Source organism: Phascolarctos cinereus, unplaced genomic scaffold (assembly GCF_003287225.1).
Source record: "Phascolarctos cinereus isolate Bilbo 61053 unplaced genomic scaffold, phaCin_HiC Scaffold_2;HRSCAF=192, whole genome shotgun sequence".
Classification (NCBI taxonomy): Eukaryota; Metazoa; Chordata; class Mammalia; order Diprotodontia; family Phascolarctidae; genus Phascolarctos; species Phascolarctos cinereus.
This window is the reverse complement of record NW_027555625.1, coordinates 243,880,728-243,892,915: the sequence shown is the minus strand read 5'-3', so window position 1 is coordinate 243,892,915 and position 12,188 is coordinate 243,880,728. Positions and strand designations below refer to the sequence as shown.

At 32.4% G+C, this 12,188-nt stretch overlaps 1 protein-coding gene across 6 annotated transcripts in view; it reads left to right on the top strand.

Annotated features, from left to right (window-relative positions):
• The window catches only part of SYCP2 (synaptonemal complex protein 2), a 115,824-nt gene that overhangs the window by 12,496 nt on the left and 91,140 nt on the right, over positions 1-12,188 (top strand). For 2 of the 6 annotated variants that reach the window (XR_013484696.1, XM_078149886.1), the window contains exons 1-9: positions 237-1,256; positions 1,567-1,591; positions 3,874-3,959; positions 5,646-5,731; positions 6,066-6,100; positions 7,996-8,138; positions 8,239-8,291; positions 9,869-9,914; positions 10,538-10,633. Coding sequence is in view for 5 of the 6 variants with exons in the window: in XM_078149886.1 (XP_078006012.1) it covers positions 1,152-1,256; positions 1,567-1,591; positions 3,874-3,959; positions 5,646-5,731; positions 6,066-6,100; positions 7,996-8,138; positions 8,239-8,291; positions 9,869-9,914; positions 10,538-10,633 (675 nt within the window). In the remaining variant the exon portion in view is untranslated. Of the gene's footprint in view, positions 1-236; positions 1,257-1,566; positions 1,592-3,873; positions 3,960-5,645; positions 5,732-6,065; positions 6,101-7,995; positions 8,139-8,238; positions 8,292-9,868; positions 9,915-10,537; positions 10,634-12,188 lie in introns of those variants that run through there. The other 4 variants (XM_078149887.1, XM_078149883.1, XM_078149884.1 and 1 more) reach the window with 4 other exon arrangements.

Here is a 12,188-nt window from a genome sequence, read left to right as displayed (position 1 = left end):
TATTTTGGGCTGGGTCTACTTCCTTCTCCACCACTCCCATTTTTCATTATTTCCCTTGAGATTTTTGACTTGTTTTTCCAACTGAATTTTGTTATTTTTCTTTATAAGAGCAGTCCTTTGGTAGTTTAAATGGTATGGCACTGAATAAATAATTTAAGTAATACTTTAATTTTTATTATCTTGGTCCAGCAATTGATGTTTTCCAATTATTTAGGTCTTTATTATTCTAGGGTATTTTGTAGTTATATTCCTATAGTTATTGTTGATATCTTGGTAGGGAGACTCCTGAGTATTTTGTGCATTCTGTACTTATTTTGAATGGAATTTTTCTTTTCATTTCTTCCTGCTGGATTTTGTTGGCAATATAGAGAAATACTTTTCTATTCTTTTTTGTTTGTTTGTTTTGTTTTATTTTGTTTTTGCGAGGCAATCAGGGTTAAGTGACTTGCCCAGGGTCACACAGCTAGTAAGTGTCAAGTGTCTGAGACTGGATTTGAACTCAGGTCCTCCTGACTCCAAGGCTGGAAGGAGCTCTATCCACTGCGCCACCTAGCTGCCCCTTATATAGAGAAATGTTGATAGTTTATTTGAATTTATTTTAATCTTTCTATTTGGATGATGTTGTTTCAATTAATTTTTGTTGACTCTTTAGGGCTCTCTAGATAGACCATCACATATAATCAGCAAAAAAATGATGATTTTGTTTCCTCCTTGCTTTTTCTTTGTACTTTGGTTTCTTTATCTTTTCTTATTGCTATAGCTAGTATTTTTTAGCACTGTATGAGAGAGCAGTGGCAATAACTGACATCTATGCATTACCTCTGATGTTACTGGAAAGACTTTTTGTTTATCATTATATATAAGCTGGCACAACTTGGAAGTTTAAATATTAAAAACATAAGTAGTTTTTCTCCTGTAACAAGGATACCGTTAATTTAAGACAATCCAGGCATTAGGAATTTATTTTCAGTTTATTTTTGAAAACAAATATTTAAATAAATTCTTTTAAAATACTGTTATTCTTTTTAGAAACTCACATCTTGGGACTTTTATATTTTTTATTAGTAGGTTACCTAGTTATATAATGATAAGTGATAATTACTTCATAAAGTACTTAAAACTGAAATTAAAGTAATTTTTTTCCCCTTTACATGGTAGCCTGGTTTGAAAAAACCAAAGAGATTATTTTAAGTCACAAGAATGAAAAAGATGAAGCCATGACGAATCTGATAGAAGATTTCTTTGATGTCTTAATGGTAAAAAATAAAATAAACCCCTTTTTAGAGTAATTTTACAAGACTTGTGATAATTAAAGCAAATTGTGTACTCTACCTTGTGCATTAAAGAAATGCACTAATATAAGACATAGGATAGCCATTCAATCTAGGTTTTATAAACTATCCTAATAAAATAATTAAATGCTCATTTTATTTTTAATTGAAAACTTGTACAATCTACTCAAATTCTCTATAGTTTTTTAATAGCAATTTATAAAATAACTTTTATAATATGAATTATACTAAATATAAAGTAGTCAATTACAAATTGATCACTTTTTTCTTTCAGACTGTTCATGATATCAATAAAGAAGGTATGCTAAAAGAACAGGATTTAAGTGATGTTATTTAGATAATTACTGTTTTTGTTATATTATGATGAACTAGTAATTTCTAATAGTGCTATGGTGAATGCTTAGTACTTGACAATTTAAAATATCTTAAGTACCAGAGTAGGCTTTAAAACATAAGGCTTACATGCTAGGAAAAATAAGCATTTGATTTGTGGCTACCAGTATCTAAGTAACCTATATATAGTTTTAAAGATATGTGTATGTGTATATGAATATGTATGTACATATACATATACATGTACACCTACACACGTATATGTTTGTGTGTGTGTATATGTGTATAAAATTGCCAAATGAGAACCCTATTCCATAAGTTAGTTTGGGGACGAAATAACTGAGCATTGTAGAAGATTTATATCCTTCTTCAAAGCCTTTGAATGTTTGAATGCTAATTTCTGAAATGATGAACATAGGGCCAGCTAATAGCTCTGATCTAATTAATCCACAGGGATTATTAATTGTCTACTGTATGCCAGTATTTGTGCTAGGTCCTGGGGAATACAAGTACAAAGAAATAATTCTTTGCTAAGTGTTTACAATCTAATGGAGGAACAATAAATATTTATAGAATAAACAATATGTGAATAAATACAAATAAATATGAAATAGTCAATACATGTTTGTTTGGGAGGCAGTGCACTATCTCAAGAAAGTCTATGCAAAAAGTGTTACTTGAGCTATGTCTTGATGAAAGGGACTCTGAGGTAGAATTAAACGGAATACATTCCAGGTTTGGCAACAGCCAGTACAAAGGCACAAAGATGGAAAATGGAGTGTTGTGTGTGAAAAACAGAAAGATAACCAGATTGGCTAGATTGTAGAGTGTGGGAGGGTGAGTAATGCTCACTGACGCTGGAAAGACAGGTTGTAGCCAGAACGTATAGGCTTTAAATTCTAAGCAGAGTAGTTTATATTTTATCCTAGAGGCAATAGGAATCCCCTCGAATTGATTAATTAGAGGAATTACATGGTTAGATCTGGCCTTAATGAAAATTACTTTTCTAGCATTGTGTTTGATAAATTGGAATGGTGAGAGACTTGAGGCAGGTAGACAAATTAGGAGGCCATTACAATAATATAGGTTAGAGAGGATGAGAATCTAAAGGTGGTAGCTGTGTAACTGGCAAGAACAGATCATATCTAAGAGATGTTACGATGATTGAAACAGCAAGATTTGGCAACTGATTGAGTATGTGGGATGAGGGAGTGTTAAGAGTCTAGGGTAATGCCAAGGTTTTCAACCTAGGAGACTGGAACCTGGTAATGCCTTCAACAGAAATAGAGACATTTAAAAGAGTTAATCTCCTTTGGGAGGAGAGATGATTAGTTAAGTTTTCAGTATGTTGAGTTCAATATGTTTCTAAGACATCCAGCTTGGAATGCCCAAGAGAAACTTTGTGCAAGAGTGAAGCTGAGGGGAGAGAGTACCACTGGATAGAGAAATCTGGTAGTCATCTGCATAGAGATGAAAGATAAACCCATCGGAGCTGATGAGGATGATGAAAGTATAGAAGGAGAAGAGAAGACCTAAGTCATAACCTTGAGGAACATCCATAAATAAGCCAGCAAAGGAAACTGAGGTGTGTCCAAATAGGTAGGAGGCAAACCAGGAGAGAGTTCTATTAGAGAAACTTGGAAAGGATAGAGTATACAGTAGGAAAGATTGGTCAACAATGTCAAATGTAGCAATGGTTTGAGACAGATGAGGACTGAGAAAAGATCATCATCACATCTTTCAATTAAGAGATCATTGTTAGCTTTGGAGAAAGCAGTTTCAGTTGTGATGAAGTTGGAAGCCAGAGTGCGAAGGATTTGAGGAGTGAGTTAGAGAGGAAGAGGCACCAAGTATAGAGAACTTTTAAAAGAAATTTGACTGAGATAGACAAGAGATAGATATACAATGAAAATGGTAGGATGTAGTAAAGGTTTTCCAAAGCCAAGTTATTAAAGAAATTGGTATATTAACAGTTGTTTCTAATCACATCTATCTTAAAGTTGAAGGTACTTTAGAGACTCAAAGCCTTTTTTTCAGATGAGGAAACTGAGGCTCAGGTTAAATGATTTGTTTGATATCACATAGCTAGATCTAGAATTCTTTTCACCTTACTTTTAGTTCTGTGTTCTTTCTATTACTCGTCATGTAGTTTTTGTTAATTTATATGAGAAAATGGAAGTCATTTAAATATATCTATTATGTTTTAAAATTAATTTTCAAAAGTAGTAAAATTTAAAATTTTGACTAGGTAAAATGGAAGTACTGGAAAACTTTATTTTGAGGATCTGTGCCCTTGTAGTCGACATGAGAATACATATTTGTATTCACCAGGAGGTAAAGTTATTTCTTTTGCTTTTTTACTTTAGTTTTCTACAAAAATACTTAATTAAATTTCAAAGAAGGTTTCAGAGTAATATTGTTAAAAATATTAAGTATTTCTTACTTTTCCTTTTATAAAGCTAAAAATTGTACTTATTTCAAGGATCCACAATTTCTGAGTACATATCCTTCCTCTACTGATACAGATTGTAACCCTTCTACACTTCAATAGACAGTTTCTATGAGTTGCTATGGCTGAATAAATTTATCAGTTGTTGGCCATTCTGTTGGCAGTGAATCTCTTTGGACCTAGATATATTGGGTCTTGGACAGGAGATGTGCAGTTTGTCACCAGGTTTATTCTTTATGTCTTTCAAACTTGGTAGGATCTGCCAGAACTGGTATTATGGTGTCATACGCTTTGAGAATTCAACGAAAGTACTATGTTGGCTTCTTTTTTAAATGCCAAATATAATCTGAGCTGAGGAGCTGTTTTATAGGCAATGCTATTCTTGGGAATGTATTTCTTCTTAAGTTCTGAGTTTCTGTTGAGAATCAAGTGTCTTATAAAGATGTGCATACAGATAGTTTAATTATATATTGTAAATTATCACAGCTGGTAGAAAAGCCAGATTTGAGATTTAGGATGTTTAAGAGCAGAATTTAAAGTCAGTGCTTTAGTGTTTGAAATGCTAAAAATAGGCCTTTTTTAAAAGTGATGTGTGTGTGTGCGTGTGTACGCGCGCGTACATAATAGGTGACATGCACATCTGTGTATATATACACATTCAATCTGTGATATATATATATATATATATATATATATATATATATACTGTCTTCGGTCTGTATGTATACATAGATATGCACGTAAACATGTATGTATGTACATGTCATACATACATACATGCACATTAACACATACATATATGTATTATACCTTGTGATACAAATAGTAGTGTTTGATTATATTTATTTACCTCCAAAACAATATTGTTAACTCAAGGATAAAGACTTTTTTTGTATTTACATCTTCTGTCTTTTAATGCTTTTTCCATTATAAAATATGATTGTTAGAAAGTTTAGTGTGACAACTCTTGTCTACAAGTTTTAAAATTTTTGTTTGTATTAATTTGTCTAATTTTTTTTCCAAATATTTAAGTTTTGTTGACTATATAAAGCAACAGCTTTCAAACATTTTGGTCTCAGGACCCCCTTTGCCCCCCTTAAAATTATTGAGGACCCAAAAAGCTTTTGTTTATGTGAGTTATATCTATATTTATTTTAAAATATGTATTCATTAAAATAACAATAATAAAATATCTTTATTTAAAATATATTAATGAAATAAAAAATAGTGAGAAGAGTGGAATTATGTTACATATATTTTTCAAATATCTTTAATGTCTGGCTTAATAGGAGATGGCTGAATTTTCATAACTGTTTCTACATTTAGTCTGTTGCAATAATGTTGTTTTGGTTGAAGTATATGAAGAAAATCCAGTCTCACACAGATATGTGGTTGGAAAATAGAAGAGTATTTTAATAGGCAAAAAAGTCTTAGGATTCTTATGAAAATAGTTTAGACCTCATGGGCTACCTGAAAGGGTCTCCACAACTCCCAGGGGTTCTCAAACGACATTTTGAAAACTGCTGATATAAAGATTTAATATTTAAGAGAGCATTTTTTTTCTTTTGTAGGCCATAAAAAAGCTGAATGCTATGCTTGACAACATGCCCCGAGATGCCAAGAAAATAATTTCCAAGCCAGAAATGTTTTCTCTCATGTAAGAATTTTATTTTGATTATTCTGTTTTAAATTAGAGAATCAAATAAAGAATTTAAAAGGGGGGGCTACGTAATGGGGATAGTTATGACCTTACACTGCTATTTCATTTCAAATTAGATTTTAAAAAATGATTTTTAAAAGCTGATTTAGTATTGTCCATAATCACATGCCAGTATATATATCCAAAGTTATAATGAGATTCTAAATTCTAGTGATGGATAAGCACTTTTTTCTTATTAATGCTTCAATTAATGTTCAAGAGCAGAGGTTAAATCTTGTTCTGTGGTTCTTGAAATGCTAAAAATTGTGATATAACCTGTTTTAATTCACAGGATTGATATGGGAAAACGGATATTAGATGCTGGGGGTAAGGATATCCTTTTAAAATACTCATGTCTGAAATTACTCCATATTTATCAGTGGAATCCATGAATTCTCAAAATATAAAATAATTATGTTTACCTAGAAATTATCATTACTTAAGTGCTTCAAAATACTTATGATTTTAGATGTTATTTTCCCCTCCATTAGTAAAAATAATGTCAACTCCACCCTTTCTGTCTGGAATTTGATGCCTTTTACAACCTGTACATTAGTCTAGATTTTCAGCCCAATTTCTTTTTTTTTTTCTTCTCCATGAATTCTGTTCTAGTCAAACTGGGCAACTGTCTGCCCCACAAACATACACTATGATCTCCTGATTCTGTTTTTGTTTGAACTATTTCCCTATGTTTAGAGTACCCTCCATTTCTTATTTCAACATGTTGAACTCCTTTCTTTAAAGCTCATTCAAATTTCATTTCTTTCCCTTGTTTTCTGTAACTTTGTAACAGACTTATCATATAATACTGTATATTAGAGTTATTTGCATTAGTGTCTTATCTCCATACCATACTATAAGCACCTTGAGGAAAAGGAGCTTTGTAGGATCTAAGCATTTGCACAATAGGCTCTTTGTAAATATCCATTTTATGTACCTTTTTAGTAGAAAATTTTAATGAGTTGCTGTGACCAAAAGAATTAATCACCTGGTTGCCCGCCTTGTGGTGAGGAACCTCTAATTATGTACCTAGCCTGTTTCTAAGATAATAGACAGTGTGTCCCTAGCCTATACTTTGCAACTTTATGGGACCTACCAGAGTTTGTGTTCTGATGATATAACTATTGAGAACCCTGGACCCATGTACTCTTTTTATACTCCATGAAGTATTCCAGAATGTTTTAGTAGAGGCATAGGGTCACAAATTTATCGTAATTATTTTAGCTTAAAATGAGAACCTTCAGTGCTTATAAATTAAGATGAGTTTGAACTGTGAAATAATAGTTGAGATAAGCAGTAATACTATTATGCTAAATATATCTTGGACCTAAAACTAGAGTTACAGAAACACATTGGCTAATTTGCAAAAAGATTTCTTAATAATAAGAGATGTAGTTCATTAAATGGTATTTATGAGATTGTGAAGTTTTAAATTGAAAATAAAATAATATCTTCTCTAAGAGGAGTTCAGAAGTATATTCATTGGTTACTAGATGTAGGTTTTTTTTTAAAGAATATCTTATAGAAAAAAACTAAATTTAATTTTTGTTTTTGCAAAATTGCTTTCATAAGAAATTCTTGATGTGATGTATCCATACTGCAGAAACCAACTTGTTTAAAATTATTCTTTGTAATAATCATTATTGCAATCTTATACAAAAAGAAAAACTCAATTCTAGATTGTTATATGAAATACTTATTTTTAAACAGTATACTTTTAAAAATTTAAATAAAAAATTTAATACTTTGGCAGATAAATGTAATTTACATACACATATATAGTTTAGACAATAGTTATTTTAGCTATTCTGTATATTCCTAAATAGAGAGGCAGCTGGCATAAAGTATAGAGTGCTGAGATTGGCATAAGGAAAGCCATGGTCTAAAATGTGCCTGAAATACTTATTAGCCACATGACTTTAAGCAAGACATTTAAGTTGATTCAAGTCACCTAAATGTGCTTCAAGCAGCTCTGAGAACATAGCATAAATTTTGGAGGTAGTCTAGGTTAAGTGACTCACCCAGGGTAACTTAGCTAGTTAGTGTCTGAGGCTGGATCAGGTCCTCCTGATTCCAGGGTGGTACTCTATCCACTGCAGCACTTAGCTGCCACCTTATTAATTGTTTTTGACATACTTTATGAAGATTGAAATAGGTAGCATTTGCATAACTTAATTGTGTTATTTTTCAATTATATATTATTATGTAATTTGTTTTTATAGATTATGACTTTCAAGTAGGTATCACAGAAGCTTTATGTAGAATGACCTCTGAAAAACAAAGACGAGAACTGGCATGTCAGTGGTTTTCAATGGAATTTGTTGCTAATGCATTTAAAGGGATTAAAGACTCTGATTTTGAAACAGTAAGTAAAGAACAAAAAGACATTATTTGTGTGAACTTGTTATTAATTTCTGTGAACCAAAAGTTTTTCTTAAAATTTTAAAAATTCTATTTCTTACTAGGACTGCAGGAGATTTCTCAACTATGTGAATGGCATGCTTGGAGATAAGAGAATGTAAGTTTGTAGATTGCCATGCTTCTATAACTTTATCGCTTTTGAGAGTTGATCTGGCTAAAAAGTTTATTATCCTGCAACCAATCTAGTGATAAGCCTTTCTGAAATGAATTAGGCTGGTTTTTGGACAGGAAATATGACCCTGGCCTTTTTTAGGCTTTCGAAACCCTTCTTGGTAGATTTTACCAGAGGCCTTATTGTTCTTCTAGAACATCCTTCAAGACCCGAAGGTTATCTGTCCACTCTAACTAGGAGCAGAATCGTAGATAAAGAGCTGAAAAAGATCATAAGTTTCATCTAATCAAATCTCATTTTGGAGATGAGAGGTTAAATGATTTTCCTAAAATCACATAGGTAGCCCATAGCAGAGCTGGGATTTGAACCAAGGTGCTTATTAACAACTTTTCTGTATAACAGTATAAAGATATTTCTAAAATTTGTTGTTTTTGAGTCGTTTCAGTTGTGTCTGATTCTCTGTGACCCTGTTTTGGGGTGTTCTTGGTAGAGATACTAGAGTGGTTTGCCATTTCCTTCTCCAGTGGATTAAGGCAAACAGAGGTTAAGTGACTTGCACAGGATCACACAGCTAGTAAATGTCTGAGTTCAAATTTGAACTCAGATCCTCCTGACTCCAGAGCTGGTATTTTATCCACTGCAACACCTAGCTGCCCTATTTCTAAAATACTATGATAAAATAACTTTTAGAAAATTGCAGTAGTGTATAAATAGCATTTTAGTGAGGTGAAAACACTTGTCACCTGTTCAATTTTTTGCATGTTACTTCTCAAAATAGAGGGAAAGATTTTAATTAATATTTAACAAAAAATAGTATTTTATAAAAGGTGTTCTGATCACACATCAGTTAAAAAAAAGAGGTCAGCTAGTCATGCAGTAAGAACCAGAAATAGATAGCCTATGTCTACCAATTTAGTAATAGTTCCAAATTGAATATTAATGTTTTACCTCTGATTGGAAGCAACTTCTACATTCTGGGAACTAGACGTAAAGTCTCCTGACATAAATGTCTATTTACTTTGTAAATAATAGAAAATAAAGCTGTTCTTTCTGAAATTTTTGCTTTAGGAAAAAATGGAACACACAATTTATCCCTGTACCCTTTCTGATTATTGGTGATAGATGTACAAAATCATATTAAATTCAAAATATATTTTGAAGTCCAAAAAGTCTTTCTATTTGGTGCCACTTACATTTTTTCCCACTTCTTTACCCTCCTAGGAATGTGGACTTCTTTCTAATATCCTCCACATTGAATAATCTGACTCAAGGATATATTCACAATTAATAGCAAGAAATTACCTATTTAGTTAAGTCAATTTGGTCAAAGTTGTTCATAAGATAATCTCATGTGAAGACAGTCTCAATTTCTTTACAAAAATACATTCCCACAAAAATCTAGGAAAAGGAAACAGTAATGGAAAAGCGAGACAATATCTTGTTTAAATTTTTGTGACTTCAGCTTGATTTCCATTTAGCCTTTGGAAATTCTCTTATACTTATTTATATGGGTTAGACTAAATAGACTAAAATGTTTATTGTGATTCTATTTTTTATTTCAGGGTTTTTACATTTCCTTGTTTATCAGTATTCCTTGATAGATATGAGGTATGTTAAACATTTAATATAAATTTGTTAGATTTTCCAGTGTTTGTATATTCTTTTGGTTTAGAAATGTTTGAAGTACCACAGAACTGGATAGCTGTGGACTGCAAATCTATAAAAATATTAAGGGTAGCCACTAGTTTATGGCAACATATGGTCTATATGGTTTAATTTCTTAGAATGGATATAGCTATTTTTCAAAGAATATTACCCAAAAGATGTTTTGTAGGAAAACATATTTGCATTTCATGACATTAAATTATAGGACTTAATAAGCCAAATATGTTCGAAACATATTCAAACTATGTTTAAAATGTGTGTGGTATGTGTATTTTCAACCAGAACTATATCTTGGAGTAACTAAGAATTCCAAGTATTACTGTTTGGTGTAAAGTAGAAAAAGAACACTACTTTTTTTGTCCTAAATTTACCTCTTTGAAGATGAAATATGGGTATGCCCTCTAATTCTCGTACTCTTGAATTTGGTGAACAAGTCTATTCAACTTGAACATATTTATCCATTAATTTCATTTAGCAATCATTTTTCATTGTCATTGTTAAAGTACTTTTTAAGTCATTGCATTTCAAGGAAATTGTCTGTGATTTTCATTACTTGGTTTTATTAGCTACAGATACCTTCAGATGAAAAACTTGATGAATTTTGGATTGACTTTAATCTTGGTAGCCGAAGTATATCATTCTATACTGCAGGAGATGATGAAGTAAGTAATCTAGTTTCTTTTTTTTTTCTGTCATATACACATACACATACACAAACACACATGCACACACATAATACACATCCACTTTGAGAATATAGATTTCTTTATATGGTCTTTTCATTCCAGCTAGTCACCATTTGATAGGCGAGTTCAGCATAAACCTTAATATATGTGTTTGTGTGTGTGTGTGTGTGTGTGAGTGAATGAATATAGATGCACTGTTTGGGGTATTCGTGGAAGACTAGTACCTCTGGTATGAGGACTTACTGAACCCTTTTCTTGGTTGCTCATACACCTTTGCTGTCCACATGTCACTCAACTCTTATTGTAGTTTCAAGAAGCTGTAGCAAGTGCAGCAGCCACACCCTGGTAAAACTGTCTCAGTAGATGGGCTAAACCAGGTTGAGGGTCACTGACAGGCCTCAAATCCATTGATGATTTAGGGGGAATGTCTACTCCAAGCATATTAAGACTTCCTCCCAGTGGAATAGGCAGATGAGAACAGTTTTTCCAATGGCCATGAAGTCTGCTGAAGCAGTCTCTGTGGAGTGCTGAGAGCTTGGTCAGACTTTGAAAATGCTGAGGTCATCTACTTCATCCTGGGCTGTCTCCAGTCTTGACTTTTGTCCTGCCACTGGACTTTCATGACTCTGGAGGTTGATGAATGTGTTCAATGCTGCCTCACTTAAATCCCATTCATGTGCAAGTGAAGACATCACCTTATGATGTTGTTGTATGTACACACACACAATAGCTTAAAGCTATTGATCTTCTTTTGTTCCTTTTGTCTCTCCTTATTTATTTGAGTACTTGATAGTAATGTAGGGAAAAGTACACTGGATTGTGAGTGAAAAAATCTGAACTCAAGCTTCTATTACTAAGTAGCATTCTGATTTAATCTCACAGATAACTTATTTTACCAAATATGAGGAAATCTAGTCATTTGGAACAGATGATTTCTATCATTCATTTTAAAAATTTTGATTTCCAAATTCTCTCCCTCCAGCTCCTTCCCCACCCCTAGGAAGGCAAGAAACATGATACCTGTTTGTTATACAGTTATTTGCATTAAATATGCAAAATGTATTTCCATATTAGCCAACCAGATAATTTCTAAAATCTCTTCCAACTTTATGATTCCCTAATTCTAGATCTAATAATAGGCAAAAGCAGAGATTTTGGTAAGTGAGCAGCAGATGTTAGAGAATTGGCCATGAACAACAGGTGTTCAATACAGGACTGCAGTTCCTGTGAAGACCTGGGGACAAGACAGGACTCCACTTTGAGAGGATCATGTTTACTAAGCATCTAAGTGTCCTACATTAGATTGTAGGGAGATTTATAACACCTCAAATTATAATTTTGATGGTTGCAATTCTGGCCAACTAAATAAGATATGCAGATAGATGGAGCCAGTTTCTCTCATCTCCTAGGTCTTCTACTCACATACTTTGCTTCCAGTCTTTCAGTTAGGAAACCTTTATCTGTAGACATCTAAACCTTTAATGTTTCTATTGGCTACAAAACAAAAACTTTTATTTTGGGTGTTTTGTGT